This window comes from Salvelinus fontinalis, chromosome 4 (genome assembly GCF_029448725.1).
Source record: "Salvelinus fontinalis isolate EN_2023a chromosome 4, ASM2944872v1, whole genome shotgun sequence".
NCBI classification, from domain to species: domain Eukaryota; kingdom Metazoa; phylum Chordata; class Actinopteri; order Salmoniformes; family Salmonidae; genus Salvelinus; species Salvelinus fontinalis.
Genome location: NC_074668.1, coordinates 70,834,525 through 70,852,104, shown reverse-complemented (window position 1 = coordinate 70,852,104; position 17,580 = coordinate 70,834,525). Strand labels below are relative to the sequence as shown.

At 49.0% G+C, this 17,580-nt stretch overlaps 1 protein-coding gene across 2 annotated transcripts in view; it reads right to left on the bottom strand.

Moving 5' to 3' along the window:
- The window catches only part of LOC129854307 (immunoglobulin superfamily DCC subclass member 4-like), a 59,412-nt gene extending 48,973 nt beyond the window's left edge, over positions 1 to 10,439 (bottom strand). Inside the window, exon 1 of one of the 2 annotated variants that reach the window (XM_055921202.1) lies at positions 9,966 to 10,439. In XM_055921202.1, coding sequence (XP_055777177.1) covers positions 9,966 to 10,110 — 145 coding nt within the window. In that variant the 5' untranslated portion in view covers positions 10,111 to 10,439. The remainder of the gene's footprint in view (positions 1 to 9,965) is intronic. The other variant, XM_055921203.1, reaches the window with a different exon arrangement.
- Between the last annotated feature and the right edge of the window lie 7,141 nt (positions 10,440 to 17,580).

Below are 17,580 nucleotides of genomic sequence, written 5' to 3'. Positions count from 1 at the left end.
GGACTGACGATGGACCAACACGTCTGGCACTTGCCAAAACTGCCCTATGGCCAGTCCAGTTTTGGCATACGACATGGAATATACTGCATATTGCCTTAAATTTCACACAGTGTGGGTCATATTCATTCTGCTCCATCTATGCACCTTGTCTTGCTCTGGACCAAACTACAACAATGGAGAAGTTGGGAAACACTAAACAATACATTGCCTTGGTGGTGAGTTTCAGGTTGATTCTCAAGACTAATATCCACATGCTGTAATTCCATCCAGGACAGGCTGAGTAGAGTTTGAGTCACACACTGAGTGGAGAAAGGCACACATCCCCAACAGCAGCTGCAGTGTCAGGTGTTGGCCGTTCCAGCTGCAGAGTCAGGTGCTGGCCGTTCCAGCTGCAGTGTCAGGTGCTGGCCGTTCCAGCTGCAGAGTCAGGTGCTGTCCGTTCCAGCTGCAGTGTCAGGTGCTGGCCGTTCCAGCTGCAGTGTCAGGTGCTGGCCGTTCCAGCTGTAGTGTCAGGTGCTGGCCGTTCCAGCTGCAGTGTTAGGTGCTGGCCGTTCCAGCTGCAGTGTCAGGTGCTGGCCGTTCCAGCTGTAGTGTCAGGTGCTGGCCGTTCCAGCTGCAGTGTCAGGTGCTGGCCGTTCCAGCTGCAGTGTCAGGTGCTGGCCGTTCCAGCTGCAGTGTCAGGTGCTGGCCGTTCCAGCTGCAGTGTCAGGTGTTGGCCGTTCCAGCTGCAGAGTCAGGTGCTGGCCGTTCCAGCTGCAGTGTCAGGTGCTGGCCGTTCCAGCTGCAGTGTCAGGTGCTGGCCGTTCCAGCTGCAGAGTCAGGTGCTGGCCGTTCCAGCTGCAGTGTCAGGTGCTGGCCGTTCCAGCTGCAGTGTCAGGTGCTGGACGTTCCAGCTGCAGTGTCAGGTGCTGGCCGTTCCAGCTGCAGTGTCAGGTGCTGGCCGTTCCAGCTGCAGTATCAGGTGCTGGCCGCTCCAGCTGCGCCCGCCAGCGGTTCAGCTACAGCACGTTTCTCACAGTCACCCACATGAGTTTTCACACCGCTCTCAAGTTGGCACAAACTGGATTTATACTCTTTATCATATTCATACTGTTTATCATATAGGCCAGGCGTACAGTAAAGTGACCAATCATAATGCAGTTCAGGAGAGGTAGGAGAGGCCCAGGGAGATAGACTCTTTCCCTCTCCTGTTTACATTTCTACTCGAAAGGACAGTCTGCAACATATTAACAATAGGAGGCAGACAGATACATATATGGGGAGAGAGACAGAGAGAGAGAGAGAGAGGGAGAGAAAGAAGAGGGGGGGGAGAAACAACAGAGAAGAGAAACATGGCCTGAGCTAGCGTTTGTTCCCCTTCAGTGCTTCATGACTGCTGGTGTGCTCGCTCTGTGTACAGTACTCATCCATGCAAATCCTGGGCTGCTCCAATCACAGCCCTGTGCTCCTATAGGCTTTACAAATGGCCTCAGAGCAGCATATGGCTAGGGGCCTCGGTGCGGCCACGGCTACATCAATGGGTCAACAACACCAGCAACAAAACTAACATGGGACGGACGGGAGGCTGCAGGAGGGAAAAGCCCATCCAGGGCAACCACAAGGTCATATACTGTAGCTGCAGGGTTGGAGAGAGAGGGACACGGACTATTAAAAACCCAGAACTCCCCCCCTGACGTTTTATTATTGTGTCTGTGAGATTTGATTTGATCAATTCAACCAAGTGGTTTCGGAGGGAGACACTTGATAGTATCACGAGGCAGAGATCAACAGCACTGATAGAAACCGAGTGGTGGTTTGTTATGAATCAAGATGATACATTGGTCATATACTGGTTAGAATGTTCTGTTTTGTCTTTTTAAAACGGGTTAAATTGCTATTTTTACCCTGTAGGCACCTGCAACTTACCACAGGTGAGAAAAACGACATAGTAAACGAGACTCACTTGCCTCCAACCAAATTAATTTGAATTTTTAATAACGTAGTCCATTTTTGGATTTTTAAGTGAGATAAATCATTTTAAATTGAGATTTTTTGAGGGGTGTTCTGTGCAGTTGTAAACCAAACAAATACGTGTGAAGACCAAACGTTTTTTCAATTTCAACTTATTTTAGAAGAAATAGTGAATGGTGCAAGGGGGACAATATATTTGACCGCAACTGTACATACATACATCATGGTTGGATTTGTGTCACAGGCTACACCGTTTTGTTTGTGTATGTATGCCCATGTGTACTCTGTACAACCTCTTATGCCCAGTCCAATATAAACCCCTAGCTCCTGCTTCTACTGAACCCCTTCAGTCTCTTAAATTGGATGCAGCGGAGAACGACTGCCCCCTCTTATTGAAGCCACCGAAGTTCAAGGCCAAACACGGTACTGCAGGCATTTTTTGCAGAAAACGGGATCCCTCATTATAGTGAATGGAAAAGTGGCGATCTTGTGGTCAATCTTCATGATAATAAATAAAAATGACACTACAATCATGTTACCAATAATTGCTTCTAATTCACAAGATGTATGTCCTTAAAACTATTATTTTTCAAATCGCACCCAAAAGAAGCTATAAGGATAATTGAATTGCTAATGGCAGCATACCGTACCCCAGGCCGGCCTTCGACTTGAGTCACTCAATAAGAGGGGGCAGCACTGAGCTAGCCTGCAATGTCGCTTCCTGGAGCAGCTCAAATTACGCATGTTATGTCTCCATGAGACGACGTCTTCAGCGACTTCATTTGGCTTCAATTCGCTATTGACTCTTCACGTAGGAATGAATGGTGTCACATGATCAATGGCTTTGTCCATTCATATATACAGTCATTGATTGGATTAAGCAATATGGTGGAGAACCTCACCTAGCACAAAAGAGGGTTAATTAAGCAATAAGGTACGAGGGGGTATGGTATATGGTCAATATACCAGGGCTAAGGGCTGCTGTTCTTAAGCACAACGCAACGTGGAGTGCCTGGATACAGCCTTTAACCGTGGTATATTGGCCATATACCACAAACCCCCGAGGTGCCTTATCGCTATTATAAACTGGTTACCAACGTAATTAGAGAAGTAAAAAACATGTTTTGTCATACCCATGGTATACGGTCTGATATACCACAGCTGTCAGCCAATCAGCATTCAGGGCTCGATCTATACCATATTGTTTATACCCTTCTTATCTTTTCAGATGTGCAAATAGTGTTTAGAGGTAGGGGCTAGGGATTGATTTGGGTCTGGGCCCTACTCTGCACCTTGCCTACTCAATCAGGGTTCTCTCCCCTCATGCAGCGGCCCCTCCCCTCCTCAGTCCCCCTCCCCACCACAAGCCCCATGCTACTCCTCCTTGGTCATGTGACTGAGCAGACAGCAGTGCGGAATGGAAGGAATGTGATCGCATGACTGTTTACCCAACCAGCGCCGTGAGGAAGAGACCCTGCTCTCACACACACACACACACACACACACACACACACACACACACACACACACACACACACACACACACACACACACACACACACACACACACACACACACACACACACACACACACACACACACACACACACACACACACACACACACACACACACACGCACACACACACTAGCAACAGAACAAAAACATGTAGCCTGTAGCTTGTGACTCGTTTACCACGTCTTTTAACGGCAACATGATTATCCCTTAGATAACACAGCTGACAAACCATAATGAGCCAGACATAATAAATAAGAACAATCTAAAACAAATATATTGGTGAAGTTACCGTGTGGCATTATACAATACAAAAATGAATCCATCAAATCAACTACTTTCCTTCCAGATAGCAGTATCGTCCTGTTAAAACTAGCCGACAGTAGGCAGTGGGCACACAGCAGCAGCACCTGAGTGTTTTAACATTCAGCCCTAGCTGTAGTGTAATACTCTGGGGATCATCTGACTGGACCCATCCCTGTGATAAACGTATCACACAGCATATTGATCCAGCACTATTGATCCTGGGCTGTTTATAGCCCGGGGGGGGGGCATCAATACTCACAACGCTCTCTCTGAAGTCCAGTTGGCACTGATATGTATTTCTAGCGAACATCAAAACTCCCCACAGCCAGTGGGAACTCCCCACAGCCAGTACTGGGAAATGGACTTGAGAGGGTCATGCAGTGTAGCAGTCGTCCGTGACCATGTAAAAGGAGTAGGCCTATGTGTTGTGATTGATTAAATAATCATCCCAAACCGATTGCAGAGATGAGGCAAATAAGTAGCTATACATCAACCAATAACCAATAACCCTTTTTAGTGCGGAGTTGGCTTAAAGTGTAAAGGTTGTTTTGAGAAACTTAGAGGAATCCTAGACGTCAGCCTACAGAGATTTAGGTGCAGTCTAATTGAACAGAATGAGCTCTGCACGTATCCCAGCTGGCAGCCATCAGAGCAGGGAAAGAGGCTTCAGAGACCAGACATCTCTAACAGTGCAGGAAGATGGACGTCTTACATTCACAGGTGGATGGATCTCAACATCATGACGTACGTTACACGTACAAATACAACTTTCTGGTGCAGATCAAAAGTATACCACAGAAAAGTTAATACGGTAATAACAACAAAAAACATTCCACTCCATTATATACAATATTGTTACTAGGGGGCAATTACAGTGTTACTACACACACATGATAGTATGAAGTAGAGGTCGGACGATTAATTAGGGTTTTCATAACAATCGGTAATCGGCCTTTTTGGACGCCGACTATGGCCGATTACATAGCAATCCACGAGGAAACTGCGTGGCAGGCTGACCACCTGTTACGCGAGTGCAGCGTCAAAAGGACCTTGTGGCTGCAAGGAGCCAAGGTAAGTTGCTAGCTAGCATTAAACGTATCTTATAAAAAACAATCAATCGTCACATAATCACTAGTTAACTACACGTGGTTGATGATATTACTAGGTTAACTAGCTTGTCCTGCGTTGCATATAATCAATGCGGTGCCTGTTAATGTATCATCGAATCACAGCCTACTTCAACTTCGCCAAACGGGTGATGATTTAACCAAAGCACATTTGCGAAAAAAGCACAGTCGTTGCACAAATGTACCTAACCATAAACATCAATGCTTTTCTTAAAATCAATACACAGAAGCATATTTAGTTCAAATCAATTCATGTTAGCAGGCAATATTAACTAGGAAAATTGTGTCACTTCTCTTGTGTTCAGTGCAAGCAGAGTCAGGGTATATGCAGCAGTTTCGGCCGCCTGGCTCGTTGCGAACTGTGTGAAGACCATTTCTTCCTAACAAAGACCGTAATTAATTTTCCATATTTTCCATAATTATGACATAACATTGAAGGTTGTGCAATGTAACAGCAATATTTAGACTTAGGGATACCACCCGTTAGATAAAATACGTAACGGTTCCGTATTTCACTGAAAGAATAATAATTTTATTTCTCTCTAAATGATAGTTTCGGGATTTGACCATATTAATGGTCAAAGGCATCAATGCCTCTGCATCGTAAGCTTCCTGACTACTCGTCTAATATTTGACAGTAATCTGGTTAAAGTCAAAGGGAAGCTCTCTGAACCACTTACAGGCAACCACCAACTTGTGCAACCACAGAAACCCTGAAGCTGAAGACGACCACCACAATAAAGAGCCCAGTAGACACCAGAGGCCAGACATACAGTAAAAGTGAAAGTCTTCCTGTCTCATTCAAGCTACTTCCCTCTGTTACTGAACAGTCCTTTATACCACCTCTGAGACTACGATTGGTCCTCTGACACTACCAAACATGAACAGAAACACTCGGCCAGCCATACAAACCAACATCTTCACTGGACAAAGATATGCAGCTCAAATTCAGCCTGGGGCCTCTTTAAATAATATGCATCCTAATTTAGCTGTGTATCTCCAGGGGGATCAAGATGCACTCACATACAAATAGAGTAGGCACTAGGCTTGGGCGATATGCTGTTTATACCATATACCGGGGTATTTCGAAATACAGACGGTATGATTTTCAATGCCGTTGCGGGGGTTGCGTCCTATGCCACTGCTTATAACTATAAGTTAAGTATAACTATAAGAAATCTAAGATGTGTCAAATAAATCATATCTGGCTCAGGGCTCCAGCTATCCATTTGGTTTGCTGACTTGCTAGCTAGGTGGCTAGATGTCAAGATCCAGCTTCTTGGTTAGAGCAGAGACATTCAATCCCCTCTTGGATTAAGATCGCTGTTGCCTAAATTGTTTTGTGCGTCAAAAAATGTGCACCCCAGATATGACATTCGGTAATACCGTATACCCAGGTATGGTAGAGAAATGGTATGACGGTATGACAATCTGGATACCTCATAATCCTAGTAGGCACACATGTAGGCATAGTCAGACACACACAAAGACACATACTACACTCAGCATGCTTCTAAACATGCCCTTTCCACCCCTGTCAGAAACACAGCAATCACACCTCAAGGACCAAGGGATTGAGATACGGGCACAATACATAAAATAAGACGGCTTGGATTACAAGCGGATTTTTGCCAGACAAAGTTCAAATAATGCTAATGACTTTAGCCAAGCGCATAGTCATTGATGCAACAAACTTAACATAATTAGTCCATTTACAGAACAGCTCACAAAGAAATGCAATTATCTTTATTAAGCAGGACTTGTTCACAAGCATCCTCCAGGGGCTGAGGTGGGGTGCTGCAGACAGGGGCTGAGGTAGGGTGCTGCAGACAGGGGCTGATGTAGTGTGTGCAGACAGAGGCTGATGTAGGGTGCTGCAGACAGGGGCTGATGTAGGGTGCTGCAGACAGGGGCTGAGGTGGGTTGCTGCAGACAGGGGCTGATGTAGGGTGCTGCAGACAGGTGCTGATGTAGGGTGCTGCAGACAGGGGCTGATGTAGGGTGCTGCAGACAGGGGCTGATGTAGTGTGCTGCAGACAGGGGCTGATGTAGTGTGCTGCAGACAGGGGCTGAGGTGGGTTGCTGCAGACAGGGGCTGATGTAGTGTGTGCAGACAGGAGCTGAGGTGGGTTGCTGCAGACAGTGGCTGATGTAGTGTGTGCAGACAGGGGCTGATGTAGTGTGCTGCAGACAGGGGCTGATGTAGGGTGCTGCAGACAGGGGCTGATGTAGGGTGCTGTAGACAGGGGCTGAGGTAGGGTGCTGCAGACAGAGGCTGAGGTAGGGTGCTGCAGACAGGGGCTGAGGTAGGGTGCTGCAGACAGGGGCTGATGTAGTGTGCTGCAGACAGGGGCTGAGGTAGGGTGCTGCAGACAGGGGCTGAGGTAGGGTGCTGCAGACAGGGGCTGAGGTAGGGTGCTGCAGACAGGGGCTGAGGTAGGGTGCTGCAGACAGGGGCTGAGGTAGGGTGTTGCAGACAGGGGCTGATGTAGTGTGCTGCAGACAGTGGCTGAGGTAGTGTGCTGCAGACAGGGGCTGATGTAGTGTGCTGCAGACAGGGGCTGAGGTGGGGTGCTGCAGCCTAGGACTGAGTCAGTGGCATGTAATAGGGATGGATTGGGTGGATATAGGCCCTGTTCCAATTTAGATATCCTTCCTAACTCAACTCCTGGGGAAAAAACAGATCTATATATGATTGGAAGGGTAACTAAGGTTACCTACCAACCTACTACTTTCACCAATCACAACCAGTTAATATCTGTGATTACATTGAGGAAGGAAGGAATGAAGGGGAGGGAGGCATTGAACAGGGCCAATGATGAAGGACTAGGAGGGACAGAGGTCAGTCGAGCCTCAGACAGAGGTAGGAAGAGTGAGGAGGAGTCAAATTGAAGCAGGGGTCAGTGGGCTGATTAACACTGAGCATTAAATCGTTGACCATGGATGAGATAGGATAACTAGAGGGAGTCAGGATTAGAGAGTCCAGGAGAATGGGAGACAACGCTGGGAACCATAGAGAGGACGTAGTGATGAGGGTTCAGTGAAAGCCCAGTAATTTGGTCGGTGTGCATGTGACACTCCTAGCGGGAGTACTGGGTTAGAGGGAGACAGAGAGCTTGTCTAAACACACAGACACTCACTCACTCTCACAGCATTCATTTGTTCCTGATGAGTTCAGCGGAGTTGACATATTTTCATTTGATCTTTCAAATGGAAAAAACAAGCTCTTTGTTTGTGGATCTGATACAGCGACATCCCATGCACCCAAACTCTCTCCAGTCAATTCATCCCTGCCCCACTATCACCCCCTACTCCCACCCAGCAACCTCCATTCGCCAGCTCCAGTTCCCACAATACCCTCCCAACCAACCCACCACCCTTAACATTCCTCTTTCTCTCTCCAAACATACCACTCTCTCTCTCACACACACACGCACACGCACACACACACACACACACACACACACACACACACACACACACACACACACACACACACACACACACACACACACACACACACACACACACGAAAGCTCCCACCAGTCCAGTGAAGGCTCTACAATGCTCTACTGTGGGCTGTGGGAACACACCCCAGGGTGTATAAGGGCTGGGGGAGATGTTCACACACACTACTGTGGGCCTTGTGATGAGCACATGCCACTGTTGCCTGTTCCAAACACACACACGAGCACGCACACACACAACCCCTCAAGGTAATGTACTGTAGTTTGTATGTCCAGCTTAAACCTCATTGTGACAACATGATGGATAGAATGGGTAGAAAATGCATTATCATGGAACACCGTTTGTGTTCTCTAGCCTTGAAAATGTATTAGTCCAAATGACATGATCAACAACCTCTTTACCAATCCTATAGGTTTGTGAGCCATACTTGAAGTCTCACTTGTACATATACAGGTAGAACAGGGAAGTTCCTCCATGCATCTTGATTAACAGGAAAAACATTGTCAGCCCTGATAGCCCTATTCCTCCACGTTTTTCAAAGCAACGATCCAATATGTTTGCCTTTCCTCTAACGTGAGCTACTTCAGATAGAACAAAATCCCATCGGCCTATTTCATGTTTCTACTCCCGTGCTCCTGCACTTTTCTTTGTCGAAAATTCTGTGGCTGGTCTCTCTCGCTCAGCGCCTGCCTGCCTCGCTCCCTCGCCGCCTATCGGTGGCTCCCTGGCTCTCAAATCACCGCTTCCCTTCTTCATCTGAAGGCCACCGCAATGCCTGAAAGGCAGCGACCAAGTGCATCCACTCCCAAGCCCTCAAAACACAAGGCACATGTTCGACATGACGATTCAAACATCACAAAATATAATAAGCCTTCCTTTGTTTCGAGGCAAGAGCACACACATAAATACAATTATGTGACAATTGATAAGAAACGTTTTCGTGTGTAAGGTATGAGAGCAGCTCATAAATAATTGTAATAACTGTGTTATTTAGGTATACACCTTACTAGAGGCAAACTCCTGTTGTAGCGATATGGGTTATTGCATTAGATTTATAAATCGTGACATCTGAAAAACGTCCCACCGGCAACGCTTTTGAATTGTGAAAGATGACATTTGTGCAGAAACCCCACAGGCCACATGTTTAACGCTCATTATTTAAACCTCTTCAAACGCAACTCACATTCCTCAAACTCAACTCCACAGCACATGTCTTCAAAGAACGCTTGCCTCCACTGTAACATTAAATACGTTATGGGCAGATAATGGTTACATAGTTGCAGATGTGCACTAACTTTGTAACCGGCAGTCCAGCATTAGGTATAAAGAGAAGCCCGACAGCGTGTGCTGGAAGACGAATAGTCCATTGAAAAAAAGTAAGAACGTTATAGCCTTTGCTAGATAGACCTACCATAGTACTGATACCTAGACTGAACAGTTATATACAACCACTGCAACGAGTAAGGTGCCAAATGTGTTCACTAACCAATCTCTTCTTATCGCACCTGCATGTTCTGAAAGATAACTATAATATAATACATTACTAACTTGAAAGGAGTGCGCAAGTCAATAACAGTGCTATTAAGCTAAGCGACTTACCTTGAACGGATGGTCCACAGAAGCCCAACGACAGTAGATAGAACACCCAGATAGCCTCCACCGCCATGTAAAGCATTGATTTCCAGCAGAGGGGTAAAGCAGCGTGCGGGTCTCTACAGCCAGCTATACCGCTAGCAACATGCATATAATGGAATCCGCAATTAGATCCTCTCTGAAATAGACTTTTAGTTGGCTATTAGTTAATGTATTTCCCTTTGGCATAGTACCCTGCTTTCACTCAGAACATGGTTGCATTTAGTGGGGAGAGAGCCGTCGTGTCTCTCGGCGCTTCATCGCCATGTTGTGAGCGAATGTAAGTGTGTGTTGGCTGCTCCACACACACACACACTCGTACACACACACGCACACTCCCTCAAACACACTGGCAAGTCCCGCTTTAGGTGTCTCCTGGAGTCACCTGAAACGCTGCCAATAATTTCACACACCCCCTATCTTTGTTGTTGAGCTCTACGCTTGTGAATAGACTGCTGTGTGCCGCAGCCGTGCCTATATAGCCGGCAAAAAACTAGAATCAATCTCGCTGTATTGGGCTCCCGAATGGCGTCTAAAGAACTGCCTTTAAGTGCAAGAGGCGTCACTACAGTCACTGGGTCGAATCCAGGCTGTATCACATCCGGCCGTGATTGGGAGTCCCATAGGGCGGCGCACAGTTGGCCCAGCGTCGTCCGCGTTTGGCCGGGGTAGGCCATTATTGTAAATAAGAATTTGTCCTGCCTAGTTAAATAAAGGTTAAATAAATAATAAAAATACAATTCTGCAGTTTCATATGGAAGACACAGCTTGGGCAGCTGAGTCAACTGGCGTTTAAAACAGAAGAGGGGGCCAGCGGCGATTTTAGCATGTGTCACGTTCCTGACCTGTTTTCCTTTGTTTTGTATTCATTTTAGTTGGTCAGGGCGTGAGTTGGGTGGGTTTGTCTATGTTTGTATTTCTATGTGGGGTTTTGTGTTCGGCCTGGTATGATTCTCAATTAGAGACAGGTGTGTATTGTTTGTCTCTAATTGAGAGTCATACAAAGGCAGCCAGGGTTTCACTGGTGTTTTGTGGGTGTTTGTTCCTGTGTCCTTACAGGACAGTTGAAGGTTAGTCACGTTTGTTGTTTTGTAGTTTGTAGTGTCTTGTTTGCTGTGTTCATTAAAAGATGGCTTATTTCCCTCAATCCGCATCTTGGTCCTATCCATGCTCCTCCTCGTCTAAGGGGGAGAACAACAATGACTGCCTTTACAGAAACACCCACCACAACAGGACCAAGCGGATTGAGGAGAGAGAACAAGAACTAAAACAATGGAGAGAAGAGGAATGGAGTTGGGAGCAAATTTTCAATGGAGAAGGACCCTGGGCTAAGGTGGGAGAGAATCGCCGCTCTCGGGAGGAGAAGAAGGCAGCCACAGCCCAGGAGCGCAGGTATGAGGGTACGCGGCTAGCACGGAAGCCCGAGAGGCTCACCCAAAAGTTTCTTGGGGGGGGGCTAAAGGGGAGTGTGGCGAAGCCGGGTTGGATACCTGAGCCAACTCCCCGGGCTTGCCGTGGAGTAAGAGGGCGTCGTACTGGTCAGACACCGTGTTATGCGGTAAAGCGCACGGTGTCCCCAGTACGCGTGCTTAGCCCAGTGCGGGCTATTCCACCTTTCCGCACTGGGAGGGCTAGGTTGGGCATCGAGCCGAGTGCCATGAAGCCGGCCCAACGTATCTGGTCTCCAGTACGTCTCCTCGGGCCGGTGTACATGGCACCAGCCTTACAGGTGGTGTCCCCGGTTCGCCTGCATAGCCCAGTGCGGGCTATTCCACCTCGCCGCACTGGCAGGGCTACGGGGTCCATTCAACCTGGTAAGGTTGGGGAGGCTCGGTGCTCAAGAGCACGTGTCCTCCTTCACGGTCCGGTATATCCGGCGCCACCTTCCCACCCCAGCTCAGTACCACCAGTGCCTACACCAGGCTTCCAGTGCATCTCCAGAGCCCTGTTCCTCTTCCACGTACTCTCCCTATGGTGCGTGTCTCCAGCCCGGTGCCTCCAGTTCCGGCACCACGCACCAAGCCTCCTGTGCGTCTCCAGAGCCCTGGACGCACTGTTCCTTCTCCCCGCACTCGCCCTGAGGTGCGTGCCCTCAGCCCGGTACCTCCAGTTCCGGTACCACGCACCAGGCCTAGAGTGCGCCACGAGAGTCCAGTGTGCCCTGTTCCTGTTCCCCGCACTCGCCCTGAGGTGCGTGCCCTCAGCCCGGTACCTCCAGTTCCGGTACCACGCACCAGGCCTATAGTGCGTCTCAGCCGGCCAGAGTCTGCCGTCTGCCCAGCGGTGCCTGAACGGCCCGTCTGCCCAGCTCCGTCTGAGCCATCTGTCTGCCCAGCTCCGTCTGAGCCATCTGTCTGCCCAGCTCCGTCTGAGCCATCTGTCTGCCCAGCGCCGTCTGAGCCATCTGTCTGCCCAGCGCCGTCTGAGCCATCTGTCTGCCCAGCGCCGTCTGAGCCATCTGTCTGCCCAGCGCCGTCTGAGCCATCTGTCTGCCCAGCGCCGTCTGAGCCATCTGTCTGCCCAGCGCCGTCTGAGCCATCTGTCTGCCCAGCGCCGTCTGAGCCATCTGTCTGCCACGAGCCATTAGAGCCGCCCGTCTGTCCCGAGCCAGTAGAGCCGTCCGTCAGTCAGGAGCCGCTAGAGCCGTCCGTCAGTCAGGAGCCGCCAGAGACGCCCGCCAGTCAGGAGCCGCCAGAGACGCCCGCCAGTCAGGAGCTGCCAGAGACGCCCGCCAGTCAGGAGCTGCCAGAGACGCCCGCCAGTCAGGAGCTGCCAGAGACGCCCGCCAGTCAGGAGCTGCCAGAGACGCCCGCCAGTCAGGAGCTGCCAGAGACGCCCGCCAGTCAGGAGCTGCCAGAGACGCCCGCCAGTCAGGAGCTGCCAGAGACGCCCGCCAGTCAGGAGCTGCCAGAGACGCCCGCCAGTCAGGAGCTGCCAGAGACGCCCGCCAGTCAGGAGCTGCCCGCCAGTCAGGAGCTGCCCTACAGTCAGGAGCTGCCCTACAGTCCGGAGCTGCCCTACAGTCCGGAGCTGCCCTACAGTCCGGAGCTGCCCTACAGTCCGGAGCTGCCACTCAGCCCGGACCTGCCGGAGTCCCTCAGCCAGGACCTGCCGCCCCTTGTCCCGGTGCTGCCCCTTGTCCCGGTGCTGCCCCTTGTCCCGGTGCTGCCCCTTGTCCCGGTGCTGCCCCTTGTCCCGGTGCTGCCCCTTGTCCCGGTGCTGCCCCTTGTCCCGGTGCTGCCCCTTGTCCCGGTGCTGCCCCTTGTCCCGGTGCTGCCCCTTATCCCGGTGCTGCCCCTTATCCCGGTGCTGCCCCTTCATTTAGGTGGGGTTAGTGGGAGGGTGGTCATTGGGAGGGGGATAAAGAAGCGGGGATTGATTATGGTGGGGTGGGGACCTCGTCCACCGCCAGAGCCGCCACCGTGGACAGACGCCCACCCAGACCCTCCCCTAGACTTTGTGCTGGTGCGCCCGGAGTTCGCACCTTAAGGGGGGGGTTCTGTCACGTTCCTGACCTGTTTTCCTTTGTTTTGTATTCATTTTAGTTGGTCAGGGCGTGAGTTGGGTGGGTTTGTCTATGTTTGTATTTCTATGTGGGGTTTTGTGTTCGGCCTGGTATGATTCTCAATTAGAGACAGGTGTGTATTGTTTGTCTCTAATTGAGAGTCATACAAAGGCAGCCAGGGTTTCACTGGTGTTTTGTGGGTGTTTGTTCCTGTGTCCTTACAGGACAGTTGAAGGTTAGTCACGTTTGTTGTTTTGTAGTTTGTAGTGTCTTGTTTGCTGTGTTCATTAAAAGATGGCTTATTTCCCTCAATCCGCATCTTGGTCCTATCCATGCTCCTCCTCGTCTAAGGGGGAGAACAACAATGACTGCCTTTACAGCATGTAAATGTTGGTGGGGCAAACTAAATAAATATAATAGGGATGCATGCCAGCAAAGCCACTACACAACACAACACTAAACAATACATTAATTGTGCTATAGCGGTGACAAACGGTGCCCACAAACTGCCATGGCCTACATAAAGCTGTCCCAACAGCAGTCCCAACACCTTACCACTGCTACACCTGGCTATCAGCGGAGCCTTGTCTAGCAGCGAAACAGTTCATTCAGATTCATTTACTGCCTTTAAAAAAACTTAGCTGATATGGCTGACTTGCTTAAACAAATGTGGTTTCTACTGACAATTGAGATGTACAAACTATGGCATAAGGGGACAACAAGGGGATAAGAGGCAATCCGTAATTTTGATTAAGACATTAATGAGCAAGCTAGGATGTCAATATATCTATTTGTTCAGCACTTTTGAAATGTACAACAACAGAATTCAGAAAAGGGCCATTCTTAGTGTTCTCCCTGTACACCAAGTCAGAACCGTAGTATAAATAAAGGGGGCATATAAGCAGACAATGAAAGCTCTTACAATATTATATGATTACATTTCTCTAAAACAGGATATAGGCTACATGTCACACACCAAGTCAGAACAGTAGGTGAAATTAAGAGGAGAAAATAGACCAAATTATTAGGGTGAGGCACATGGGCTACTAACAGCTTACTACACAACATACACTTAGTATTACTTTATTAGCTAAGGAATACATATCTCCCTGGCATATTACATCACTTATGCAGCAGCATACAATACATTTTAGTACTCACCATGTTGTGCTGTGCTCACTTGAACAGGAAGGTGGCGCAGCAGTCCTTCGTGGGCACATTTTGTCACATTTTGAAGATTTCCCAGTTCTGAGTTAACAGTTGTTTTGAGCACGGCAGAAATCATGCTGGATTGACAGCATGGCCAATGTTGAATGTTCATTATTATGCATGTGGAAAAGAGACCCTTAAACCCAGAATTGGGACCACACACCCACTCCACTGAATAGCAGGCTAGTGATTGCTCTGCAATGCTTGCAGTTAGCAACTGATTCCTTCCAAACCACTCATTGTTGAATTTGCGATTTCCAACTTGTTGTGTAATGTTTATGTCCAATGGCCAATGAGCACTTATACATTTTATCTATAATTTCTCTTCATATGACAAAGATTAAAAAGGATTTCCATTAGATTGTCAACTTGATTAATGATGATGACTGCTAGCTAAGATTTTGAAAGTATGATGTTGACATGATCAGTCCAATCAAGCTACTGTAGATGTAACGTGATTTGACATCATATTTATCTATGGCCAATGACATTGAGCCTTCTTGGATGGGCACTTCTAATGTAACTCTATGGCAGCACCCAAGGAGCTTGAATTTTCAGGCTCTACCCTTAGATTTGGCAGTGACGTAGTGTCCCCATGAGTAACAGAACACTAAGCCAATCACGGCGCAACTAGAGAACATTACCAACCCCTACACTCCATATTTTCCGCTGACTGCCCCACCACTACAGAAAGCACTGAGCTAGGCTGCCCCACCTGCCCTGAATGACATGTTGCCACTGGTGGTGTCCAAGGTTGGGTGCACCTGCCATGTGTTCAAGATGCACACGTGGCACTCATACAGCCTACAGCAAAACAAGATTTCTCCCAGATAACTATTCATATCACACATCATTATGATAGCCAACATAATACATGCTCCCTAGTTGCTCCATGGTTTAGCCAGTCCCCTAAATCAGTTGAAAAGACAGATCATTTTTTATATCAATTCTCAGGGCATGCAGCCTCACCCTCTCCCCTATCCAGAGGGCTGAGAGAGAGCGGGAGAGAAGAGAGAGGATGGTAGAGAAAGGGTCAAGATGAGGACCAGGGATTGAACATCTGACTGCATACCAATCACCCATCTAGTCACCGCCTGCCCTGCCCTGCCCTGCCCTGCCCTGCTCTGCCCTGCCCTGCCCTGCTCTGCCCTGCCCTGCCCTGCCCTGCTCTGCCCTGCCCTGCCCTGCCCTGCCCTGCTCTGCCCTGCCCTGCCCTGCCCTGCTCTGCCCTGCACCATGTGTTAAGGGACCCGCCGTTGGTTTTCACATGATAACACATAGCAGGAGACAAGACAGATCATTTTTTATATCAATTCTCAGGGCATGCAGCCTCACCGTCTCCCCTATCCAGAGGGCTGAGAGAGAGCGGGAGAGAAGAGAGAGGATGGTAGAGAAAGGGTCAAGATGAGGACCAGGGATTGAACATCTGACTGCATACCAATCACCCATCTAGTCACCGCCTGCCCTGCCCTGCCCTGCCCTGCCCTGCTCTGCCCTGCCCTTCTCTGCCCTGCCCTGCCCTGCCCTGCCCTGCCCTGCCCTGCCCTGCCCTGCTCTGCCCTGCCCTGCCCTGCTCTGCCCTGCCCTGCCCTGCCCCGCTCTGCCCTGCCCTGCCCTGCCCTGCTCTGCCCTGCCCTGCTCTGCCCTGCCCTGCCCTGCCCTGCTCTGCCCTGCACCATGTGTTAAGGGACCCGCCGTTGGTTTTCACATGATAACACATAGCAGGAGACAGCTGGACCCCAGCCGTCTGAGAAAGAGAGGAGACAATAACATGCTGTGGCATACCCAGCAGCCCCATGTGCCATTTCCACTCTGCAGCCAGGGGAATAGTAAAGCCTACAGGAGGAGATGGGTTGGAGAAATGTGGCTGAGGGATTAGTGCCTGCACAGACACTTTACATTGCAGACCCTTGTTTCCAGGGATCTGACGGGTCGATCTGAGTCCATCCTGTTATTGTGGTGAATAGGTAAGAAGAACTCCCATCTCCTGTTCAATGCCTCGCCAATGTACAATGCACTCTGTCTATGCCTGGTGTTGAAATGCGTCCCGTGTGATTGGATTATGGCCACATTCAGAAAGATTGGTGTTTTGGGCCAGGTGGGATGAATTTCAATACCATGTGCGGACACAAATCCTGTGATTGTGATGTTATTTGTATAATTTGTTATTGGATTAGAAACGTTCCTTTTGAGTGTAATACCAGATGTGGTTGGGACTTGAGTGCTTGTGGTCTGACAACGCTTTCTCTCCTTTCACCAGCCGTCATAAAATACTGAGTGCATTGGTTACTTGAATACAGGAACAGCTGTCCGTAAGAGGTAGTACAGTATATAGTATGGCCCCTGCAATTAAAACTCTCCATCAACATGCAAAGTTCAGTAGGCTGCATTCTGAAAGTGATTACTTACCCAAGAGCAATATGTTCCTACTTTAACCAAAACATAAATTAATGAAGTCTTTATAAACCATTTATAAGCTGGTTTGCTAATGACTTTAGAAATGCCTTATTAAAGTTGCTTGTTAAAAGTGTGATCTCAAACAGTATTGAGAAAGAAAAAGAGACAGAGCGGACAACTTCTATGTGTGTGACATGTGACATGTGACATGGCAGGAGCAGAGGCTGCAATGTCGCAGTTTTAAAGCAAGTCTGCTGCAGTTCTACACAGTCTGCCATGGGGTCTGCTGCAGTTCTACACAGTCTACCATGGGGTCTGCTGCAGTTCTACACAGTCTGCCATGGGGTCTGCTGCAGTTCTACACAGTCTACCATGGGGTCTGCTGCAGTTCTACACAGTCTGCCATGGGGTCTGCTGCAGTTCTACACAGTCTGCCATGGGGTCTGCTGCAGTTCTACACAGTCTGCCATG